The 25,593-nt window shown below is 39.4% G+C and overlaps 1 protein-coding gene across 1 annotated transcript in view; it reads right to left on the reverse strand.

Moving 5' to 3' along the window:
• SNX4 (sorting nexin 4) overlaps positions 1–25,593 on the reverse strand; it is a 32,752-nt gene that overhangs the window by 2,207 nt on the left and 4,952 nt on the right. The window contains exons 3-13 of the mRNA XM_036386967.2: positions 20,721–20,859; positions 20,494–20,643; positions 19,401–19,448; positions 15,310–15,365; positions 10,735–10,807; positions 9,164–9,225; positions 7,632–7,697; positions 3,681–3,770; positions 2,375–2,474; positions 1,479–1,624; positions 37–151 (exon numbers count right to left, since the gene is read on the reverse strand). Of these exons, the coding sequence (XP_036242860.1) occupies positions 37–151; positions 1,479–1,624; positions 2,375–2,474; positions 3,681–3,770; positions 7,632–7,697; positions 9,164–9,225; positions 10,735–10,807; positions 15,310–15,365; positions 19,401–19,448; positions 20,494–20,643; positions 20,721–20,859 (1,045 nt within the window). The remainder of the gene's footprint in view (positions 1–36; positions 152–1,478; positions 1,625–2,374; positions 2,475–3,680; positions 3,771–7,631; positions 7,698–9,163; positions 9,226–10,734; positions 10,808–15,309; positions 15,366–19,400; positions 19,449–20,493; positions 20,644–20,720; positions 20,860–25,593) is intronic.

Raw genomic sequence — 25,593 nt, forward strand, 5'->3', positions numbered from 1 at the left:
AACACACGGGGCCAGCCCTTCCCAAGCCACACGTACCTTTTTGCACATGCTAATCTGCATAACAGCATAGCTTATAAGTGCCTCCTTCAAATCATGATTCTTCTGCTCTTTAAACCGTTCAATGTCAGCCCAGGCACTTTTCACAAAGTCTCTGAAATTTAAAGCAATGATTTCTGTTAGAAAGTGTTTTACCCTTAGCTCTGGACACTCAGCAGAGAAGCTGTGTATGACAGTGCTCCATCTTTCAGTCAGTAAATCAAGTCCTGCAAATATTATGCATCCCTCAGTCCCCTCATTTTACAACTGGCACCACTATCTAATTCTCCAACCTTCTTTTTAAGGTTTTTAACCTGTTTGTTTGGCTTGGTGTTTTTTCCCCAGGAAGTATCACTGCCATAGAACCAGAATAAGTCAGAATATACTTTTTTTCCTTCAGATTGTGTTGGGGTAATTAATTATCTTTATGCCAACATTCAGCACACAACACTGCATGTTTCTTTTTCAATTGTCAAGTCAGAATCTTCATCTCTTCAGCATGAAAACTCACTTGTTTGTCAGGATGTGAGACAGTAAAGTACAATAAACATTTACAATGCAAATTTAACTCAGATAATTCACTTTAGAAATTAATTTTGTTGGTTTGGTGATGTGTAGTCAGGTCTCCTTAGCTAAAATGGAGGCATAGATCTGTAATTCCTACTTTCATTTGTGCTGGACTAGCATTCACTCGAAAATTGCTTCCAGAGCTACAAAAGCACATCTCAAATACATCTGCCAAAATTATTAAGATATTGCATTTACTGAGTGTCTTGTTGCTTTGAACTGTTAATGAACTAGTCTTACCTTTCCAGCTCTAATGCCAACATACCAGGGGATACCAAGTTTACCCCTTATGTTATATGACAGACATGCTTTGACAAAATCCCATTGCTTTAAGAATGCTAGTTCCTATTTTAAATTTTTGCATACCTGAAGAAATTTTCATTAGAGCACCAAGAAGCAGTTACCCAAACAACTCCCCAGACCTTCTAATCTCTTTCAAACAGGACTAAGGTGTCCCCCATAGGAGAAGTTGCAGAATATGGGCTCAGCACCCTTACACACAAACCAAACTAAATACTGTATTTGAAGCAAATCAGCCTTTGAGTCTCAGCCTATTCAGCTGCAGACCTCCAAGCCCACCTGCTAAATATATTACTAGTGAACATAAAAGCATGCAAGCCAGCCATTAGAGTGGGCTCAGTCACTGGGAAAGTCATCAGGTTTTACATAAGCCATACACTCAGACCAGAAGCTAACTGCATGTACTGCACTTTATTTCACAACTTGCAGCTGACAGGAGCTTTTATAGACAGCTCATAAACACCAAGAATATATTAAAAACACTTATAAAATGCAAACACCTTCAAGAGCATCCAGTCAAGGATTTTTGCTAAGACAAGCCCTGTGTTTTCTTTGAAACAGCCAAGTCCATTTACCTGCCCTCCAGATTTTTAGACTTCAGTTGTTCTTCTCCTTCCTGTATCTGCTCCTCTAGAACCTTTATCTTGGCTTCCCTCTGCTCAGGGGTTTCTTGCCCAAAGAGCTTGCTGGTCATACCCTTCAGGGAGAAGGTTCTCACAGTCTACAAAAAACAAGGATACTCTAGGTTTGGCATGTCCTGAGCACAGCCATGGGACATCAGGTGACTTTATTGGCATTTGTGCTTACTATTTGGCTGATTTTTTTGCTTTAATTTCCACGTCATTATTTGATAAGTAGCTCTGGTGACTCAGGTTAGACTAAGAGAAGTGGGGAGGAGATAATTTGATGTTCAAACACTTTAAAGGCTGACAAGGGTGAATTTTCAGAGCAGCCTTCCTAGTGAAGTAAGAAAGAAACTAAGAGAAAGAAAAGCCATAAAGGCATTCCACAGAGAACGATAGATCCAAGAGCAACATTAAAAATTCTAAAACTGTCAGTTACCATTTTCAGATAATATTTTAGGTAATGTTATCTCCTATATAAAATGGACAAACACAACATATCAATAACACCCACTGTTCAAAAGGCAAAGGAAGTCTTTCAGAAATCCCAACATTTTCATCTTTAGGATAGAGTTATCTATAGATAGAGTGTTATTCTGCTCCAGTCATATTTACTGCAATCTTCTACTTGCTCAGTATTCAATCAAAGACATTTGGCACAAACAGTTTAAGTCTCCAAGAACCAAGTTACTTTAAACCTCACATGCCTCCAGCTCATATGATACCACTTCTCAAAAGCAGCAGCCAGCATGCTGGTGCCATTTAAATATCATTCTAAGTAACTTGGCTCAAGTAAAAAATAAATTCAGAAAGAGGTATCTTGGAGAAGAAAGTGGAAAAATACTCACTCCTGTTGCCAGCTCCTCACACTGCTGTTTCTTAGATGTTAAGTCCTGTGCAGCCATTTCCAAATCATATTGCATCAGTTCATGCTTCCTGCAAACTGCCCTGAAAAGTAAGTAATGAAAGATCTGTCATTAAATACTTTGTTTTGCTACATTTCCCTCCATTTACACTTTACAAATAGCATCATGTTTTGTTTGCTTTTTGACAGGAAGCACCTCTAATTATTCATCTAGCCCAAATTCAACAGCCCTATCACAGACTGCATAACTCTGCAAATGCTGTAGTTAAGCAAGCTTGCATCAAAGCATAAATAAAGTTCTTAGTACAACTGCATTCTGCTTCTCTTTATAGACTCATTCCAAGATACACTCAGCAATACAAGCCCTACCACCTCCTTAAGGACACCACTGTAAAACAGTTTAATTCAAAACACACTACAGAAATATCACAGCTTTGACAAAAGATACCTGGAGATGGTGCCTGTCATAGCAGCCATCTATCAATCCATCATAAAATTCATCACATTTTCTTTCTGAAACAAGAAACTGCTTCTAGACTCATACAGTGCCTTTCATCTGGAAAAGAGGAGTTTCCTCTGACCACCTGCAGTAACTCCCAGTCCTGTGTGGGCTGATGATGCTACATCCATCCTGCACAGCCGGATGCACATGGGTCTCCCAGGAGAGGCTCCCACACAGCAGCCCCTGCACTCACCAACCCCATTCATATTGGACCTCTCCAGGAGGTTCAGAGCCAGCCCTTGTAAAGCACAATAGCTTTAGGCACAGCCTTGCAGCATAAAGCAATCTGCTTTTTTGTCTATGCTTGTTAGGGATGACTGACAAAGACCAACATAAAACAGAACAAAAAGTTGGTATTTAAGTGCACAAGACTGTGCAGCAGATGAACGTTATGCTGGGCATGTTGAAAGTTCCTGGAATTTGTAATGGCTGTAACAGCTCTGTTTGGCCTATCTCATTTGAAAGCTGGAGCTTTCAACACATTGGGGCACTATTACACCAAAAGCCAAGGTAACAGTGGAACCAGAGGAATAAACAGCATTTTCTCCTATAGTATACAGATTCTAACATTTCTGCCTTTTCACTACTGATCAGATCAGTTCTAATTTATTTGCCACTCACAAGGCAATCGAGTACAAGCAGAATAAGAAACAAGAACACAGAGACTCCAAAGCACTAGAATTTCTTCTCAGAGAACACAAGAGGATACCAGACTAAGTTAAACATCAACACCACATGAGAGAAAAGGACTACAGCTTCCTTTTGAGCTCTAGACTTCTGTACATACCGCAGTGCTTCAGCATAGAAGAGATACTCCTTCAGCTGATCGGCATAGTGCTCCTCTTCTTCCAGTATGTCATCAATAGAAGCTGCATATCTAGTGAAAAACAGCCACAGTTAAAAGTCAAGCTGATTAATTTAACCTTTAAGGATACACATGCAGTAACAAGAGAGAACACCTGTTTGACAGAAACACCCATGACAACCAGCAAAAAGCACTTCCAAAAGGGTTTTTTTTTTGTTTTTAATTAAACTCTGAATCAGCTAATGCTCCTGTGGGCCCGCTTCTTTGGTTATTACATTGATTCATTGTACAATGAATCTTTTGACAAGTACAAAACCTATCATAACTCTCCTGCTGAAGATGAGACAGCTTTTCTTACAGGAAAAAACCCCAATTTATTCCTTTTCTTCCGAGGACTGTCAATAGGCAGCACCAAGACAAAAAAAAAAAAATAGACAGGATGCAAAAGAAATCCTTCAAGGCTTAAAGCATTAAGGGCCAGGAATGTGAACATCACACCTTCTGAAAAGCAGAGGCTGCTTTCATGGCTTGTTATTCAGTGTGAGTACAAGATAACTCACAGGAATGCCCTGAACACCACAACATTACAGTCCCTTCAGCTCCTTCAAAGTCTATAGTTTTATCTGCTGTTAAGTCAGGCATATTAATTCACAGCAACACATTTAACCCTCCTTTTAGGGAGAAATCTGAAGTACAAGGGCTTGGACCAAATCTGCAGCTCTTGCATTCAGTAAGAGTTTTGTTGTGTAGGCTAGAAGTGGCAAAAAGCACTTTATTTTTCTAGTTGATACTGCTTATTTGACAGTATTTAGTGTGTTCTTGCTAATCAAGGTGACTGTCTTGGACAGATTTGCAGGGACAGGCCTAGAGCTATCTGCACATCCCATTTGGCACAGCCACAGAAATCAGATTCCTCTGTAGCCTGGCACTCAGGGCATGTGCCACTGGGGATAACCAAGATGAATGAGATCCCACACAAATACCTTCATCTATTCTGCTAACTCAGGCTGAATTCTCAGCTATGTGGCAATCTCACACACCTGCAGGCTCTCTGAAGTGAGCATATGTCCATTCTTCTCTAGCAACCAGCACAATGTGACCCAAATGCTAATTATAGCACCTCTTGGCTTTCAAGTTTTTGCAGAATCTTTCTGTTTTCCCTTTTCTCCCTATGCCTCTCCAGTAATTGGCTCTGTGGAAGAAGTGGCAGAGTCTCAAGCTGAAAGGGAGCCGGTAACATGAATTTGGGAAGTTTGCAAGTATGATGAGTTGTTTTGATGCTCTGTGAAATCAAAGACATGGCACACCCAGGAAAAGCCCTACCAAGGCTCTTGGTGATGAATGAATACAACATTTGAAGTGGTCAGCAACAGCAGACCAGTTAAAGTAGAAGGGATTAAAGAACAGGGAGAGCAAGAATTCACATTATGAATTAATGTAAGGAATAAGTCAAAACTGTTGAAAAATGCAATTGTTCTGAAAAAATCCTGCAGCCACAAAGGTCATAAATGGCTTACCCTATTTTAAGTTCTGCAGTGCAATAATTTTAGTATAGTGGTTAGATTTCTCAGGGCAGCAGATGGACCACATTTCATTTTCAAGTAAGATCTAAGTTTAGAGCAGTGCAAGAGCTCATCTGTGGCAGATCAACTCTCAGAAAAGAACTTCAAAAACAAACAATGAAAAAATCTCACCAAACAAAATCCTACCTTACCTAGGCAGGTTTTTATACTGAGTTTGATTTGGGAGGAAAAAAATGTAATAAGAAAAGCTACATTTCTGACTGCCTAAACTTAGGCAAACTAGAGAAAGTGTTAAGGAGAAACATTGCAGTAAGTTCTAAAGGTATCTGATATGGTCTCACTCTTTGTGTAAGCTGTCAACTAAACCCTTGTTTTAGTTTAGACTGGTTCAATATATAATGACAGTCAAGTTGATACAGAGATAAAGTGTCACTCATTAATGGAATAAAGGACAGAAATCAAAGGTCTGGCACTTCTTTCTTTCATCTTTTAAATGCTAGCTACAGTCACTCACTCCAACTTTCTCAGCATTCTCTGTCACTTTAGCAAGCCTCATCTTGTAATAAAGCACACACCCAAAAGAAGCTTTGGGGTGTCTTCTCCAAACTTTTAGCAGTTATAGATCATACTAACCAATAACAACTCAAAAGCTTAAATAAACATCTAGTTAAGACTACAGCATATGGGGTAGATAGAGAATAATTAAATTAGTTTTGAACTTTAACATCTATATTAGGCAACCTTCTAGAAGTAGCTTTTTGTTGCAATAAAATCCCACCTGATGTTATGGGAATGGTAACTGAACTGGTGAGTTATACTTTAAAGAGATCATAGATATGAACCTTAGTGCTAGGAGACCACATGGGCCACTGAATGAGTTCCTGAACCTCAGAATTGCTGCTTCTTGCTTGATTGTCATCACTAAGGGATTACTGCTGTACAAGAGTGCCAGAGCACAGGAGATGACAGACAATGAAAGCTACCTCAGACTTCATGCAGCGAGTAAAATTACCCACAATAGCAGTTACCCACTGCCATTGCTCTGGATCTTTAGCCCTGTGTTACAGACAGAAATATTAAATGTTATGGATGTGTGAGAGGGCTCAGCCTCCTGACTGAGAAGTGAGACAAACTTCTTTTAATTGGTTATGCATTTCCAGGTGTTTGACATTTCAGTGTGGTATATCTGAACCACTGAAAACCTTTGTGTGACTCCTTAACTCCACTACATCATACCATGTTTTCACAATCCCTTCAACTTCTGCCTACCACAGTAGGTGCTTACCATTATATTCCACCCCTACTTCAATTACTTTTCTTCTGAAAGCAGAATGCATGCTCCATTCTTTGTTCTCACCAGAGCCCTCTGCCATGAAAATATTACAGCTTTTCTTGTATAGAAACCACCCCATTAAACAAAACACAGAACTGTGAATAAATTATTCAGAAGTGGTCCAATTCTTAAAGATTTGCCAAAAGCAGAATTACTCTAAAAAAGCTGAGGGCATGGCTCTTGAAACCTTGGCAAGGCCAGTAACAATTAACCTGTTAACTTGACATCACCAATAATAATCGGGCAGTAGTATGTAAATCTGCCCTATAAACTAAACCTGAGAATTTATTTCCACAGGAATTATTTATTTGTAAAATAATTTATTGGTAAAAATATTGCATGAAATGCCAAACAGCTTCCATCTCTTGCTGGAGTTGTTATTTATCTGTTGTGTGGGATTACAGAAGAGGCATCAGAGTGGTAAGAAATGCTGTTTCACTTTCTATATGTGACTACCTGAAAAGCAGAAGCCATGAGCTTAGAATACCCTTTCTGTGAGCACTCCCAAGTGCCAGACTCTTATTTTGAAGGCTGTGCTTCACATACTCTGCCAAATGACTCTAAAGATGCAAAGAGAGAGGATTCTTTACTTTAATATATCCAGTCAGTGTTTGTTTCAAGAATCCACTGGAGTTTTGGTGCTGATTAATTAAATTTCTTAACTCCCTGTAATTAAGTCCAAATCTGTGTACCATCTACTGCATGGTACAAAATGCTGCTATCAAAACCAAATGGATCTCATCAGGTCTGTAGTACATTAAAGTTGTATTACAGTTTCTGGCATAGTAGCTTAAAAGAAAAACTGGAAGGATTCCAAACACTTCTACGATTTCAAAATAATAATAAAAAAGAAACCCCTCTGGTTCTCCTGAGGCTTTTTTGAGCTACTTAATACAGTATATGGATGCTAAAACTGTGCCTGCATCCAAGGCACAGAAACACTGTATACCTAAAAACAATGCACCCCCAACTTTCCTGGTACTCATATATACTTTGGGGTTGAGGGAAAAGAGAGGAAAGAGGGAGAGTTCCACATCTGGCTTACATCAAACTATCAGATATTCAGTCAGTACTTACACATCCATGTGGTGGCCAGCACTCTGCAACCCATCCCCCATCTCCTTCTCTATTGCACTCCACTCACTGTAGGAAAAACAAACGAGAAACAACATCACACATGAAGGGTAAGGGAAGTTAATAAGCTGCATCCTGTATATAGTTTCTTTCCAGGTGACACCTGAATGGAAATTGCCTCAAAATTAGACTTGGTCAAACCGTTTTTTTTTCTTTAAGGAACACCACTGACAATGTGACAAGGCCATTTATGGCACTCTGTAAAACAACTGTCCCTAAACTCATAGTCATAAATATAGTTAGTTTGGGATGGGTTTTGAGCATAATCTTGTTTAAATAGCTGAAACTCAATTCGAAACAAAATCAAACAAAACCAAACCACCGAGCACTTAATGTAAATGGGACAAGGGGCAATGACAATGCTGAACTTTCTGAAATACATTTTGGGCTCACCAAGAATATACTAAGCTTTCCAGACTTACAGGATAGAAGACAGAAGCCTCTCATTCCAACAACCAAAGGGTGAATTTGACTTTTGTAAGCATTTTACTTCTCCTGAAACTATTTGATGTATGTAGCTTTATATTTTCATAGCAGACTCTTGTTTAGTTCTATTAATAAAAAAATCCAACTTGCAATTGTCTCAACTACCTATTTACATCAGAGATATTATTTAGCTAAAGAAAGAAACAGCTACAAAAAAAGATAGCAAGCTACTTGCTCTGGACATCCTGGTATGTACTCTGCCATTTTAATTGTGTTCTCAGCTTTGAGAAACCTTATGAGAGTTCTTAGTTACAAGAATTACATCCCACAATGCTTTTTACAAGGATAAAAGAGGTTCTCCTTATATTTCGCATAATTTATGTGTAATGCATCTATTCTGTCCTTCACTTTTTCATAAACATTCCACTCCGCTGATGTTGATATTTGTCTTTGTGTTATTACAGAACTACACCTAATTTCATTTTAAAACCCCCAATGAGAAAGACATCTGCAATCCATTAACCCAGAGAATTAAATTTAGCACTTGAACAGTGTGTATAAGCAGGAGGTTTCCCTTAACCAGAAGTTTAGATTCTTGAATTCTCCAGTGAGATGGAAAACTTGAGCATGCAATTCCCTCATATAAATCAAAAAAACAATTGGCAAATTCACTTCTTAAAGCCACTAAAATTGGATAGATATAATTCTTGATTTTTATCCATTAAAAGGACCTAGAAGCTTTTTCAGAGACAATTGCATGAAGACTAGTGAGTTACTTTCTGAAGAAACAAAATGCCAACGCAGCAGAAGGAGGCCCAAAGATCTGGTACACAAAGCAAAAAGCTGTAGTCTTGCACTAGAGACTAAGCTCAGCAGATCAGGCAATCTCTGCATGCAGCACAGAAATCTCATGAGCACTGCAATACAGAGTTTTTCAAGATAGGCAATGAAAGGTTTCAAATATACCTTTCAAAAGCATAACACAACCAAGAAATTCCCTTCTCTCTCCCCATAACTATGTATGTATTTAAACATGGATGAACTCTTACCTGAATACTCTTCCATAGTTGCCATGGACTTTATAGACACCATAAAGCCGGTCTGCTACCCTCTAAAACATTTTAGAGACAGGTTTTGGTCATCAACATTAAGTGCAATTGCTTTGTGAAAACCCACATACATACTCCAAGCTAAAGCCTTAATGTTCTTACAGGTAAACAAGATTAGGCCTAAATCTAACATAAGCCACTACTGAAAGAAAAAATGCTGTTGATTTTTATTTTTTAAGTCCTGGAAGACTGAAGTCACAATCAAGGCTATGTTGAACAAATCTATCCTTGGGAGTGCTCATTGATAGGATGTGTCTGTGGAGACCATAATCGAGCTCTCTTCAGTTTTTGATAACCAAATATAAAACATTCTTTATCTGAATAATATTATGCACACACTCATTTATTTAATTTATAGATGGCAAGTTAGAAGTCCACCTCGATATTGATACTGTAGGGAAACCTTCAGTAAAATTCTAACAAGGGACTTGATTTTTCCACCCAGCTGAGTGAACTGAGGGAAAGGAAATGAACTAAATGAACTATCCATTGCAGAACTCATTGCTTGAGCTGGAGGGTCATTTCAGCTGTTTGGAGTGCCAGTACCTGCTGCAGCCAGCACTACAATGCTGGCAAAACCTCAGAAGAAAAGACACGTGTACACTCTGAAGTGTGAGTTGTAATCCAGATAATGCCCTTGGAATTGCGATGTACCAATGAATGAGATTAAAGTTCTGCAAGAGCTACCATTGTTATTATGATGTTTGTCACAGCAGTAGTAAAAAGGAAACATTAACAAATTGCCCAACAGATCTCACACACACAACCCTGAGAAAACAGGACTGTCTGTAGAACACTACTCTTGAGAGTGATTAATTCTCTCAAGACCCTGAGTTTAGCAGAACAATCCATTACTGTCCTCTCTGCCACACAGGTCCATTGAAAATGAAATCCCTGTTGAACATACTAAAAAGAAGTATCATGCTCTTATTATTGGAATTGTAATTTCTTATTTCCTTTTTGTGTCTTTAAAAAAAAACAACCTTCCACTCTCAACCCATAGAGTATCTTAATGCATTACATAATTGTTGTCATCATTAGAAAGGCTATTATTCATTGCAGATCAATGAATGAGCCAAAAAAAGAAAATACATAAAGGGAAGCATAAAGGATTCATACTACAAGCTCACTATATGTCTGACCAGAAAACTGTTTTGAGGCCCTTCCCAAACCAAACATCCAGCAAAAGTAACTTGTCTGCTGAGCAGAGAGAAGCATACACCTCAACTCTGTTTAGAGCACCTCCCTGCAATACGTGACTATCACAGGACAGGGCAGATTAGCACTGTCAAACCCAACCATCAGATCTGGAACTCTTCCGCCTCCCAAATCTGCACAGAGTCAGTGCCCTCACCTCTTGCTGTCTCCTGCTCCACACTCTGGAGACAGACTCCCTCAGGCTAAACTGCCCTTATTCTAGAACACATATACCACTTCTCTTGACTAAACAAGAAATACTGCCTTATAAATAAATCATACTATTTGTCACGACACACATGGGAAATACTTACAGCTCTGACTCGCAGAAGGTGTGATATGACAGACTGCAGTTCATCGCTGTAGTGTTTTAGCTCAGTAAATCTCCTGGGAGCAGGAAACAGATAGTACATCATTAGCCATCATGAAAGCAAGCTTTCACAGCATGCACAATAGAGCCACAACCCTGCAGCCAGCAAGCAGAGCCTGGATTGTGGTGGACTGGCATTAGCTGAAGACTCCTAAAGAAGTGACTGCTGAGTTTCATTTCCCTCAAGTGAACAACATCCCAACACTTGCATGATTGCTGGTTTTTTAAATGCAAATCTTGAAGGCTCAGATTGAATTAAGAGATAAAATTTTATGAAATAAGAGTAGTTAGCTGAAGTTATTACATCATTGTTTTTGTGTTAAGGTTTTTTAATGGGATTTATAAAAGCAAGGGTTTGTGAATAGGAAAGCTTCAAACAAATAGAAAGCCAAAATCTGCTGAAGCGTATTTCTCAATAAAAGCATGTTTACGTTTCTGACCTAACAAAGATACTTTACTTTCAAGCTGCCTCTATCCAGTTTTGGGCACAGTTTTTCAGGGGCTCAAGGAACCATTCACAATTACATTTCCCCTAAGGCTAATCTGTACAGTAACTGTGACATACGAAATCCTGCCGAGACTCGTACCTGCACAGGAGCCACGTAGGCTGAAGGCCATCAAATCACTACATCTCAACAGGGTGCCAGACAGGCAAGCCATTGCAAGTGACTTGTGTACACTGCTGGCTTGTCACTTCTGGAGAAGAGGCATTTTATCAGCCAGCCCAGTTAGGCTTCAGAGGCAATTTAAGCTGATACCTTTAGCTCTTGCTAATAACAAAGGTGAATTGTTTGCCACAGCCTTGCCAGTGACAGGTAACCAATTAAACCACAGCTACAGCCTCTTGTGTACACATAAACCCTCCCTAGTACACACAAGTCTAGCTCATGACCTACTTTGGTACACAAGAATGTGTTTATTTCATCCAGATGGGAAGTCAGAAACAGCTTTACCTAAATAACTAAACAATGATCTAAATATACACACAGAAGAATACAACTAAAATTAAGGAATAGGAAACTAAGATTAGTGTTCCAGGTTGATGTTCAAGAACTAAAAAAAAACTTCATCCCTCCTCCCACCACAGACACACAGTCAGGCTTTGTATTTCAGAATAGCTTGTACCCAAGAGGTCTTACTAAAATGAGTTGGGTCACTTGTTTTGGGTGACCAAGTATGAAATTCCAGGGTTTTTCATTTAACACCTCTTCCTCCCCTGCCAGGAAATCTTCCCCTAAAATATTCCCATCCTTACATTCAGGAAGTAAAAGCTTTATTATGACTTCCAATACTTTTGATTTCCAAGAAGCATTTTATATAGCATTATGACACACACAGGGTTAAAGCACATAAAAAGATTTAAAAGTTAGCAGAGAAGCTGTATGGGGAAAAAGAAATGTAGTCACTGATCTGCACAGTGGGATTTAGAGAGCAATCTTTTCAGTTTACACTTTATAAAATATGCACCAGGGCTGCACGTCAGACAGCTGCAGACACGTACAGTGAAGATATTTGAAATAATTGAACTAAAAACAAAAGATTAGAAAGCATGCCTGCAGCTCAGGAAGACTTCCCTTTCCACTACAGAAATTTATAACGTAAAGTTTTATTTATCCTGTTTTGCCACAAGAAATCTTTTAGGAATGCTGTACTCCCTGAAGGCCAGAGTCAGGAACCTAGGAGGACTTTCTGTATCCTGGCCTTCAGCAGCAATACATCTTCTCTCAGACCAATTCTTCCTCAATTAAAAAAAAAAAAAATTAAAAAAAATGCTACTTCAGAATCAAGCTGTCTTCTATTTTATCTCATAAAAGCATAAACCAAAGTGCTGCTATTTTTTTCCCGATCTTCTGTGAAGGCTGAAAATTTTACAAATATAATTTTCAGGAAAAACTGGTTTAAGAGACTGGTAGTGTTGCAGATCAAAAGTTTATTTCTCAACTATAAGTTTAAGTCCTACTCATTGCTCATGTAAAAAAAAAGTTACATAATTATGAAGTAATTTCCAAACAGGGCTCAGTGAGGCACACAAAGGGATGTTTACTTTCCAGTGTAACCTAACAGTAGAAGTGTAAAACAAGAGATAGTTTTGGCACTCAGCAACTGAGGCTTTTTAAACTAGCACTTTTCCCTGGGTTTTACTGGTTCTGCAACATTAGCAACAGTCTAGATACTTAACTGAGCTTTAAACAGAACTTGAGACACAAATGAAGAAGTGATTGGGTCACGTTGGTATAGGAACACCAGCAAGTCTTTCAAAAATATCTTTTATGATACTGGCAAAGAAAAAAATTCCTTTAGAGTAGACAGCATTTCAGTGTAAGTTATTTACTTAGTGCATTTTACTCAGCAGTAATTCTCCTTGCATCAGGGCAGGCAGTGCCATTGTCCTGTTTTGTGAAGAGAGATACTACAAGAACAGAACTGTTCACTAAAAAACAAGCCACTTATCTGAATAACCAGACAAAAAAACCCAGAGAGCTACTTAAAAAAAAAAAATTTAAAAGCCTGCCTTAGGAAAAGCTTTAGTATTTTCTAAAGAAATCTTCCACCAAAACCCAAAAGCTATGGTTTTCATTAGAGTCCAGAAAGATAAAGAAACTATGAGTGCCATGAGGCCAAATCAGAGAGGTCTGCAGTAGATACGAATTTACCTCTGAGTACCAGAATACCATATTTTTATCACCATTTAATTCCACCATTGAAACTACAAATTGCTTCCCACAGGAGAAGGTTTAGTTTCTAGTCCACACTTGACCTCGAAGAGCAGCCTGGTTTCAGCTGCATGGAGCTCCTCATGTTGCCAAGCTGACGGCTGCAGCTCCATGGCAATCCCAGCTGGGAGCTGCAGCTGCTCCTCACCTGAACCGTCTCCTGGCCCAGGAGCCTGAAAGCCTACACTCCACACAGCACTCAAGTCACACCTTTTGTTTCAGCAAGGTGAGCTTGCTGAGCCACTTCACCAGCCAGCCACACAAAAGCACCAAAGGTAAAGCAGAGGGGCCAGGCATCACATTCCAGGCAGCTCGAGCACCAGTGTGCTGGGCAGAGCAAGGCACTGTGCCTCCTGTTAGAGCCACACATGCTACAGCAAAAGGCAAACAAACAACTTCTGCTCATGAGTTATTTATTAAACAGTTTGTATTCTCAAGTGCAATTTGGAACTTAGGTTGCTGGCAGAATACAAGAGAAAACATGTCCCATTTCTCAAGTGCTTTGAAAGCTCTACCAAGGCACACACGCTCCAGGACTGTTTTTGTTACAAGCCCTTTCCTCATGTTTTCCTTGTATTAATCCTTTTCTATCTTTTAACAAGCTACTCCTCATAACAACTTTGCTTTCTGAAACATTGTTACAAGCTACCAAGGATGCTCCTTAAAGTTTTGCCCACCTGTGCCTACAGTCAGACTTCTGGCAGTTTACCCTGCCGTGAGAGCAGGAAAAGATAACTCCTACTGGCCACAGAGGAAGATGACTGAGGGTGAAGCATTCAAACAAGGGACCATTTTCACCTGCAGACACAGAGAATTGCTGTCTTCCAATCTCATTCATTAATGTCATCATTTATGTTAAACCCTGGCTAAAAGCTTCCTGGCTGCCACAGAAGGCCCTAAAAACAAGCACAGTAAAAAAGGAGGGACTGGACCAATTCACAGGCTAAGTCTATGAAGAGGTTCAGAAAGGTATGTACCCTCTAACATCCTTAACACAGTATCCACAGATTCTATGGCACAGACAGCAGTCAGGCACAGGGGCTCTCTCCCCAAAGAGCATCTCCTGGTGCCACTGCTGGACAGCAAGGGCACCCAGAAGGGCACTTTGCACAGCTGTGGATGGCAAACAGCAACATCTCTTGGCCCCATCACTGCACACTGATGCTTCTAAACCACTGCAGAAGTAGAAACTCCGATTTGCCCTTCCCACATCACCAAGGGTGTGATGAACCTCCCCCTATAAACACTGACAATTCTGAGCAGTTCTTCCATCCAGCAGATTGCTCTAGTGCCTGTCCCAGAGCTCTGTAAACTGCAACAGAGCTGAACTGACCTCTGGACTTCCAAAAGCATCTGTGAAAATTGGCAGCTTGGAAAGAACTGTGAACTGCAACTCCAGGGTGTGTGCATCCAGAGCTGTACACCAGCAGACTTTTGGAAAGACCTACTATCAATCTGTATTCTGTTCATGCTTGGAAAGATTTCTTGAAAACAAATATTAAGAGGTTCTTTTTCAGAGTCTGGTTTTGGGGATTTTTTTTGTCCCTTCGTTTTAGTCTAGCTAAAATGAAATACTCGTTTTACATGAAGTGATGGAATTTTTCTGAATGCTTCCTGCTTCTGGAGGCAGGATTTATCAAATATTTTCACACTACCTCTTTACTGGGCTCCTGTTAAGATTTGAAGTGCAGAAAGATAATTTTTATTTTCTGAATTTATACTAAAAAGATAGAATATTCTGTCACCTGAAGTTATAGTTGTAACTGAAAAAGGGAAAAGGAGGGAAGAAGGATGTGGAATCTTACTTGTCTGGGTTTTTCACTCTGAATGTTGCATTAAGAGCTTTTAATCTGGAATCTGCCTGAAAAAGGGGAAAAAAAGCTTTGTTAATTTAATGCAATTAAATTTCAGTGACAAAAAAATCTCAGCCTTCTGGCAGCACCATTAGAAAAACGTCCTGCCTTCATGGCATATTTAAGTCATCAAACATTGAACAAGTTGACACCAGCTGCCCTGAATGTCAGATATTTTTATTAAAAAGTCAAAAACCTACACTATTTTTGTGAATATGATGTAAACAGTAACCACTAAAATAAAGCTGGTATAACCCAAGTCCCACAGAAATAGTCCCTTCTTAAAATGCTGCACAAATCATGGATTTAAGATACACAACACCACATTCTTTTTAGATGAAGCAATTAGGTAACTTAAGACCATATGGACAAGTTATTTTATATTTCTCAAACCAAATAAAACCAGTGGTAGAGTGACCTCTATACGCTCTTTATTACCAGGAACAGTTCCCCAGTGAAATCAAAATCTTATATATGTTGTTCTCTTACTTTTTATGACTTGCTTTACAGAAAATATGTAATTTGTATATCAGAAAGAGCCCTTTTTAATGCAATGTTCTTCTCTATAGTAGAGCATATATAAATCTCTACAGAACAAAACTCAATACCTAATTAAAAAGGTAATTGACTGCTTCGACTGTTTTTGAGATGTTGGTTTACCAATTTCTGCAACAGTAGTATTGAATATTTCTAAGGAGATGGAGGGGTTTTTTTTTTCCAATTAATTGAATATTAAACTGTGCAATCAATATTTACTCCTAATAAGACACCAACACAGATAAGAGATCCCAGCCTCATCCTTGAGGTCCACATCACTACAACTCTTCATTCCTAAAATGCATTGTACACACAGGTCAGTCAGGGCTCATCTATACCAAAGAAAAATGCCAATTGAGGGCAAATGCTGGAGTTTACTTTTGATCAAAATACCCTTCTCTTCAGTAAAAGGAAAATAAATCAGCACACCTTGCAAGGTGTATAGATTTCCTATAGTGTACTTCTTTAGCTAACAGGCTGTGCCACAGCTGCAAGCAGTAAGTTGCTTCAGTAGTACTTCTTAGTGCTGGTATGTGACAAAAGAATATGTTGTGCCCTGTTATAGAAAACTCAGAGCCTGAAGAGCTATTTTGAATTTGTCAGTGAAGGGAACACAGTGTCTTCCCAAAACAAGAACAGAGCCCATCCTTTAGGGGCCTTGCAATAGCATCTACAGATAAGACAGGCACAGTCTGAGACTGTTTCACCTCCCACTACATTTGGGGTGAGCAGAAGATACCCATACATAGCCTGGAGAAAAGGAGGCTCAGGGGAACCTTACTGCTCTCCACAATTTCCTGGAAGGAGGGTGTAGTGAGGTGGAGGTTGGTCTCTTCTCCCACATAACAAGCAGTAGGACAAGAGGAACCTGCCTCAAGTTGCTTCAGGGGAAGTTCAGATTGGATGCTAGGAAACATTTCTTTACCAAAAGGATTGCCAGACATGGGATCAGGTTGCCCACAGAAGTGATGGAGTCACCATCCCTTGATGTCTTTGAAAGATATGCTGATGTGGCACTCAGGGACATGGTTTAGTGCTGGACTGGTGGCAGAGTCAGGTTAACTGTAGCTGTTCTTCCAATGACCAAAGCACCAAAACAAAGCATAACCCACAAGCTGAAAGGTAAGGGAACAAAACCCTCCAGACTAAGACTGACTCACACAGGGAGAAAGCAGGTTCATTGTCACAACTGTGTGTGACACTTCTCTAAGAATATCTTGCAAAGGGAAGACAAGGCAGCATAGGGAAGCATGTCCCAGATAGCACAAAGAACACAAAACACTGCAGGAGCTCCAAGTCCCAGCCTTTATGCTTATTCAGAGCACTTCTGAGGCTTGTATAGTCTTGGATCTCAAATGCCATACCCCAACAAATCAACATACAAGCCAGTTATGTTTTGGGCTGTTCACACACACCTGCAGGTACTCCTCACACTCTCTCACACAGTAAAAACATCACATAAATACACTGATATTATCAGAGTCCTTCCCTCTGAGCAGCTACTTCCCAGTACCCTGTATTTATGTTGAAACAGCAGGCAGCAAAACCATTTGAGTCTGTTGGGGCAGCAGGCACATAGAGCAGCTTTACACTTAGAAAGAACAACTTCCTACCCTACAGTTCCAGGGCAAGTTTTTGTCTTTTGTCACATGCACACGTAGTGCTCTGAAGGAAGAGTTCAGTAGGTCCATACAAGCACTGTCAGGCAGGAAGCACAATCCTGCCAGTGCTCAACCATCTCAGTAGGGCTATTTCCTTTTTGCCATTTGCAGCACAGTAACTCTCACACACCACCTTTGAGCATTTACACCAGTTAGGCTTCTAGAGAAACATCTGCCCAGTCTTAAAATTGATTTAAGAGTGACATGCACAAGCATTTTAGAGATGAACCATCCATCAAATGAGGTACAGCTGAGGAGTTTTCAGAGAGTTAACGCCTACTATGATCCCATAGTCATTTATGTAAACTAAAGAGAGATGGGAATTTTTTCTTTCTACAGGAAGGGTTAAAATCCCAAGTGACAAATCCCTTAAATTAAAAATCCCTTAAAAATTAAGTGCTAGGGTTGGGAGGGAGGAAAGGCATGTTTTAATGATACAGCTGGCAGAATAAACAAAGTCTCCAACATCAACATTCAGCTATAGCATGCTATACTGTATTAATACCTAATTTAAGATTTAGTTAGAGTTCAAACCCTCTCAGACAAAAAACACATCCTGCTTAAATGCAGCAGAGGCAGCAGAAACATAAACAAATGGCCTAATTTGAGTCTAAAACATGCACTGAATAGAGGCTTTCCTTGCACTGTAGTGCTAAATATTGAGAGTTCATACTTTAGATGTAGAATAAAGGGAAGATTCTTTTTACCAGGCTTCTGAAAAAGTTCTTTTTCTTTCCTAAGGAAACTGGAACCATGAAAGGGAAAACATACACAATCAAATCTAGAGGGAAAACAAGACTTGCTAGTCTCTCATTTAATCTACAATGCGGTTTCAGGGAGGCAAATATTCTCAGCATTCTGCTATGAGTTTTCTTCCATAAACACACCACTGTGTGTTCTCCTGAACACACCCTGCCAGTACAAACTTTCTGAACTCCTATGAGTGTATGCAGCTCCAGAGCTTTACATTGTTTGTGTTATGAACACCAGTAATATGCAACCCAACTGTAATGGAAGAGAATTATTGTAAACTTAAGTTATCAACAGTAAGTGTCAGTATCAAAGCCCCTTGGACACTGAGGATAAGAGCACCAGGGAGTTTCTTTAGCTCTCACTATTTAGAATAATTCTTCATAATCCATCCAGTTTTCAGTTGTGATTTCATGAGAGCAGATCACATTACAATGAAACAAAAAGCTCAGTATTTGTCCCTATACAGTAATTCTTCCAGACACAGCTCAGCAATCTATCAGCTTCTCAGATTCTTGACCTGTACAGACACACGACCTCAGACCATTTATTCCTGCAAGTCTTCCACCAGTTTACCCAGCCATGAACTCGCTGATGTCAATGAGGATAGTATTACTTCAAGACACATTCTGTTAAACAGTTAAGGGGCACCAAATCTGTCTGTCTTAGTCCCTTTCACCAACTGCTCTTGCAAAGAAGTCCTATAATTCAGACCTCTTTGCTTACCTTTTCTTGACATCTTGCACCTCTTACCAGACTAAATTTGACACCCACCTTTAAAAATGCTAAACTAAACAGAAAACACAAAACCTCATTGCTGTGGCCTCAAGTTCATTACTTTTAAAGCTTATAAGGATTCTATGTTACCAGCAGAATTACACAGGCACGTAACAAGCCTGCTAGAGAACTTAACTGCAGTCCTACCTATCACATGTCAAGAACATCACTGTTTTTTGTAATAACAAGTATTCATGAAGCAATGCCTTTAACTCATTCTTAGAGCAAACATCCTTTCGTAAATAGCCTAAAAATGTTTGTTGGAATATGTCTGTGTCATATCGCAGCAATCACAAGACAAACAATTATAGTAATTACCTTCAGCTGAAATCCAGTCTCATTCACCATTTCTTTCCATCCACCTTCCTAAATATACAGGAGAAGAATGTTCAGTTAGAGTGATTTAAGAATGCTGCAGCTTTTGCAAGTCCCTGTGAGAGCCCATATCAAAGGAGCTTCTGCAGTGTGCCTGGCTTCTGCCTCAGCTATCCTCCCCACATCTTTTCAAGAATCTGGGTTAAGAATAACCAATCATTACATTGTGCTTAAATACTAACCTCCCCCCAAAAACCCTCTTCTCAACTACCTCAATCTATCAGCTGGAAGCAGGAGCCACACTGCTTTGTCTAAAGAAGAGTAGCTAACATATTTTGCCTCTGAGATTACCAGCATCTCCAAGGGTCTTTCCATCTCAAGGCAGAGAGCAGAGAGCACACAGGTGACAACAGTTTGCAGTCCACATGCCATCACCTGGCTCATGTGTACTGCTGATTTTCCACTGTTTTCAGCTTCTATACATCGGTCCACCCACACACTGTACCGTGGCAAACATAGCCATTCAGTCCAGTATCTGGGAATCTCTCATCAAAGCACAGAAAAAAGAACTATTCAGCATCTCCTAAAGTTGAAAGCTGCAGAATGCAATGTCTAAGCCGACAATCAGACCAGAACTTCTGTGACAATGTATTGTAGCAGTTTTGGACCACAACACAGGAATGGATGACCCAAACCACAAGGCTAAAGAAACCATGGATATCCAAAGGGTGAGCTGGAAGCCAGTGCTGCCCCTGCAGTCAGCAGTAGAGCATGGTAACTAGTTCAGCTTTAGTCCTCTGGAAGAGCTCCCAAACAACATGCATTAAGTTCCCAATTGGCTGTTCCAAAGAGGTGTTTCTATGTTAGGAGCCTTACAACTTGACTAGAAAAAAGTCATAAGATAGATTAGAAGGGCAACTGTACAACTGCAGGCTGCTCTCAAGCAGCTTTTAGCTGGACAAGCCTTTTCCACCTCAAGTTTATTCACATTTCCTCCTGATACAGACCAAGTTATGGGTCAATAGAAAAGATCAAAAGGACATTATCTTAATTAAATAATCACTAAATAACGTATTTAGAAATAACTTTACTATACCTGCATTAAAAATGCATAAAAGATTTTGTCTTGGCAAAGAACAGGATGTGAAGCCACACGTAACAAGAAGTTTTCCAGACCAATTCTTCTTCTTTCCACAAAATCCGGATCCATATTATCTGCTGATAGCTTATGCCAAACAAAGTCAGCCTAGTTAAACAGAAGAGTGTCAACAGTAAATTAAAAAACAAACAAAACAAAGCAAGCCACAGTTTCGGTTTCCTTACCCTTTTTTCTGGCAAAGGAGGAACAACAATGTGTGGGTAGGTGACTGACAAATAATTCCTCAACAACTCAAATTCACTGTAACGTCGCCACAGGGACTCCACTGGGGCACATTGTCCCTCACTCTGGGACTCAACAGCTCTGAAAGATAAAGCAGCAAATTTGAACATTAGTGAGCCATCACCTACTCCCTCAAAAACCATCAGTGCAATTAGACCAAAGGCCCCAAGTATAGTAGTGATTACTGCATGACTTGCCCATAACCTAAAGCAACCTTAATTAATTTCATGTCTACATACTTAATTTAAAAATATTTGTAATTTCTGCCTGATAGCACTTGAATTTGCTAGGAACACAGAAAAACTCAATGCACTTACACATCAAAAACAAACAGGTAGGTCACAATCAAGTAGAGACACATGTGGCTTAGTCCACACCTTTACAGAAATAGCCCTATTTCTCTTGGAACAGTGTTAGGTTCAAAGTTAGTAAAATTTCCTGAGTACCTGAAGGATACAGAATATTGTAAGAAGAAATTTACTATTCAGTGGGAAAGCTTTCACTTCAGAGGACAAAAATGGTCATGCATACAACAGTTGACATGGTTACCAATACAACTTTAAAATATAAGATATTTTAAAGGATATTTTTAGAAAAAGAGCAAATTTCAAAGTACTTCCAATTTTCTTTTTTTGTTCAAAGTGACATGTTTTTATATTTATGGACTAAAAACATAACAAACTACCTAGAGAGAGCAGGTACAAAATTTATGTGTCTGAAAAATTTGTTGAAGACTTAAAACAAACATGGCCTAGCAAGGTAATAAAGGGTTTTATGTTACTATAAAAGGAGAAATCATTGAATATAGGATTGGAAAGTAATACAAATACTTGATGAGAAGAATAATTTTTCATACAAGACATTCAAAGCAATAGAAATACTTTGCAATATCATAAAATAAGCATTGGGTAGCAACACTTCCAGCAGTTAGCATGTGCCAGAAAAAACACAGAGAGAGAATTCACACAAGGCACTTAAAACAAAGCAGTGGTGATGTCTACATCTACTTTATTCTTCATTGAAGTGATCAACTAGCACACAAAGCACTGGCATAAACCTACAAGGAACAGTATTGACTGCTGAGTTTGGAAGGGACCTCTGCATGTCTGTGATCCAGCTCCTTGCTCAAAGCAGAATGTTCTGAGCCACATTCACTTGGGTTTTGAGTATCTCCAAGGACCAAGACTCTACCACCACATTGAGCAACCCACTCCCATGTTTGACAAACCTCACAATAAAGAGGTTTTCTTATTTTTACCTGGAATTTCCCATGTTTGAATTTGTGGGCACTGCCTTTTGCCCTCTCTTGGCATCACAGAAGGAGTCTGACTCCATCTTCTTTACCTCCCCACCAGGTACTGATCCACAACTGCTAAAATCAGCTGTCTCTTGCATAGGCTGAACAATTCCATCTCTTTTAGCCTCTCCCTGCAGGTCAGACAATCCAAGCCCATAATCATTCTCACAGCCTTCACTGGACTTGCTTCAGTAAGTCCACATCCTTCTGGTGCTGGAGAACTCAGAACTGGGAACAATAAATTATCAACTTCAAGTAGTTACTCATATAGCATTTAGTAGAAGAGAATGCTACATTATTTTTTCCAGCAAAAGTCACTTTACAGTTCTTGAATTCCTAAGAACTTTGTGAAGTTTTAAAACATCTAGAAGCACACAAATTATTGATAATTTTTAACCTATGAGGTCAGATTTCTAAGGATCTTACTGAAAAACAAACAATCCCATTCCAAAGCTGCCCCAATTATTTGATACATTTAAACAAAATACAAGGTGCCTCTATTTGTGAGCCTTCATTAAAGAGGAACAGTCTTGCTATAAACTTTGGTTTAGTTACATTTTCAGATAGAATAATGTCATATAGAAGAACACAAAAGATACTTTTTTAACTTAGTAAGGTGGAACAATTTTTATGTATCTACCCATGCCTTGGGGAAAGGACATTCATTCAGGTAACTGAATTTGTAGGGGGGAAAAAACTTCACAAGTAAGAAGAAAAAAGGATAAATTCATAGCATTCAAAATAAACTGCTCCAGATCAAAACTATTTGAGAGTGACTCAAAAGGAAAAGGTGAGTACACTACTGACAGCCACTATTCACACTGCCAGCATCGCACAGAATTCTTCCCCATTAGAGTATTTAAATTCAATGAAGCTGCACCTGCAAATACTGAGTTCTGAAGAGGGAAAGCTCAGCCCAGCCTGGACTGACAGGCTGTGCAGCATTCTTCCCCACACTAACTGCTGCACCATTCAAATATTGCAAGAACACTTCAGCGCAAAGCAGGAATCTAGTGATTGAACTATTGATGAGTAAGAGGTAAATTGGAATAGACAAGGAATTAAGCTACCGTGCCTCAAAAGATTAATTGTTTAGTCAAAAGCTGAAGGCACAAACATTGCATTCCTGGAGGAAGAACTCCCAGCAGGGTTTGGTAAACAATCTGGCTATTCAAGACACTCACATAAAAGTATTTCAGAATTACAGATCCTTTTTATCTTCAGCTTCAGTAACCTACCAACCAGCTGCACTGACTTACACCATGGGATTCAAGACTTCCACATGGGTTATTGTCAGGCCTTAAGAAAGACTGCTACCATCAATACATGATAGTATTATGGGGATCCTGCCTGAGAACAGACTGCACAAGCAAGCATAAACAGGGCGACAAGAAAAACACAGGTCAGGATTGCCCTGAGAACCCAGGCACATGCCAGGAGGACACAATTGTGCTGCAGATACAGATGCTGCTGTGCCAGCCTTCTGAGAGGAGAATGGTCCATCTCTGTAAGCATCTAAATCATGCTTATAATGCTCTGTAATTGTTGTGCAGAGTTAATTAGCAGGAGCAGCAAAGGCCAGGCTGAGCCTTAACTGCGAGAAAAAAAAAAAGAACAACCCTTTCTGAACATGCTTGCTTATCAACTTTGTATTTGCTACAATTAATAAGAACCCATCAGTTATTTGAAAAAAACATAGTAGGAACATCTCAGTCCACACACATTAAATAGAAAACTAAATATTAATCAAAAATTTTCAAAGGTCATTTGGGAGCATAACACTTCAGCAGGAAAGGACCACAGCTTTACAGAGAAGCCTAGTCCTACATCAGCACAAACAACTACCTTGTTACTTGAAGTTTTATGCCCACACAGGGCCTCAAGAACTCCAGGAGGAAGGAAGTAGATTGCCAGACCAGTTCATACCACTCACTGCACCTACCCTGCCCACACTGAAGACACTAAGGAAGTTTACTACATCTAAAGCCTACTGTCAATTTATTCTGACAAAGCAGATCTGTGGACAACAGTTAGGCTTCCCCTAGTCTCAGTTAATCAACCTTTACAACCCTTGTGAGGGACACAAAAATCTCACACTATACCCTGAAGAAAAAGATTAAATTACTACCAGAGAATCTTGAAGGTCAAACCTGCCTGTGTAGTTAATTCTTTCTTAACTAGATAGCAGCTGATACAAGCACCTCACTGTAGTGTGTGTTTAGCAGCCTGACTTTATTCTCATCTCAGATCATACTTGTTTCTTTTATTCTAACATGCATTTATTCTCAACATCTCAGGAGTGCAAACACTGCCTTTTACAGCTGCTTTTATCTCCATCAGGAGAGCACCTATATAGCACCTAACAAAGAAGCCATGCTTCTTTAATTAATTGATTTGAATACATTTAAGACATTTTGATCAGTTGCACCCCCCAGGTTTACACCCAGCTTAGAGTAATCCCCCAGGCTGTGCTCTCTAGAGCACACAATGCTGCAGAGCTCAGTAAAGGAGGGGAGCAGCAAAGTTCTTTGCAAAGCTGGGGTAGGCAGGCACTGCACAGCCCTCAGTTAGGAGCCTGTGTCAGCACCATGGCCTTTTAAAAGAGGCAATAAGAGCTTGAAACTGCATGGATGGATTTAGGACAGGCAACCAAGATGAGAGAATTTTTTTTTTTTTAATCCCACCAAAAATGTCTCTGCCGGGTAACATATGAGGTCATAAAATATCACCAATTACAAGAGCATTTCCTCCCCAGGAACACCATTTCAGAAAGGAAGTAGAAATCCACAAAGGTACTCATTAGACTTAGTACCTTCACTACCATCTAATTTTTTAGACCATGTTATGAACTTCCCCATTAAATGCAAGTATTGCAGACCAGTTTCAATTAAGACTATAATCACTTGTTGATGCTCAATCAAACTTCTCAATTTGTTTTGGTTCTAAAAACACAATATAATACTTGTACAGTCTTCAGGCAGGAAAACCATATGTTTTTCTTTTAAGGACACTTTTAACAATGCAAGTTATTCACTGAACGAACCAATCTGCCCAAAAAATTAAAAAGACAAAATTGAAACCTTCATCTTTTACATTTATAACTGATGTTATCATAACCAATTCAAAGATTACATTACTCCATGTCTCATTTATTTGCCTTAATTCAAAGTGTCAATGTGAAAACTTTAGTCCATCTAATTAACCTCTTCTCACTTCCCATTTAAAACTAATTATCTTAAATGAGCCACTAAATAATTCTGAATGCAATAAAGACGAATGGCTGTGAAGTATTAAATCAGACAAGAAGGAAATACACAGGTTTATTTCCTTGTAAAAGCAATCATCTCTTCAATGGCAAAAGCAGTAACTCTGCTTTCAACCTTTGACCTTCCAGTGTAAGAGAAGTGACACTTCCACTCCCTGTAGTGGGCAAGGTTCACTCCCTGTGCAGAGGAACACCATTTTAGAGGGATGGGCAACTTTTTCCAACAGCTATTTAGAAATAGTCTCTGTATTTA

This window comes from Molothrus ater, chromosome 7, assembly GCF_012460135.2.
Source record: "Molothrus ater isolate BHLD 08-10-18 breed brown headed cowbird chromosome 7, BPBGC_Mater_1.1, whole genome shotgun sequence".
Classification (NCBI taxonomy): Eukaryota; Metazoa; Chordata; class Aves; order Passeriformes; family Icteridae; genus Molothrus; species Molothrus ater.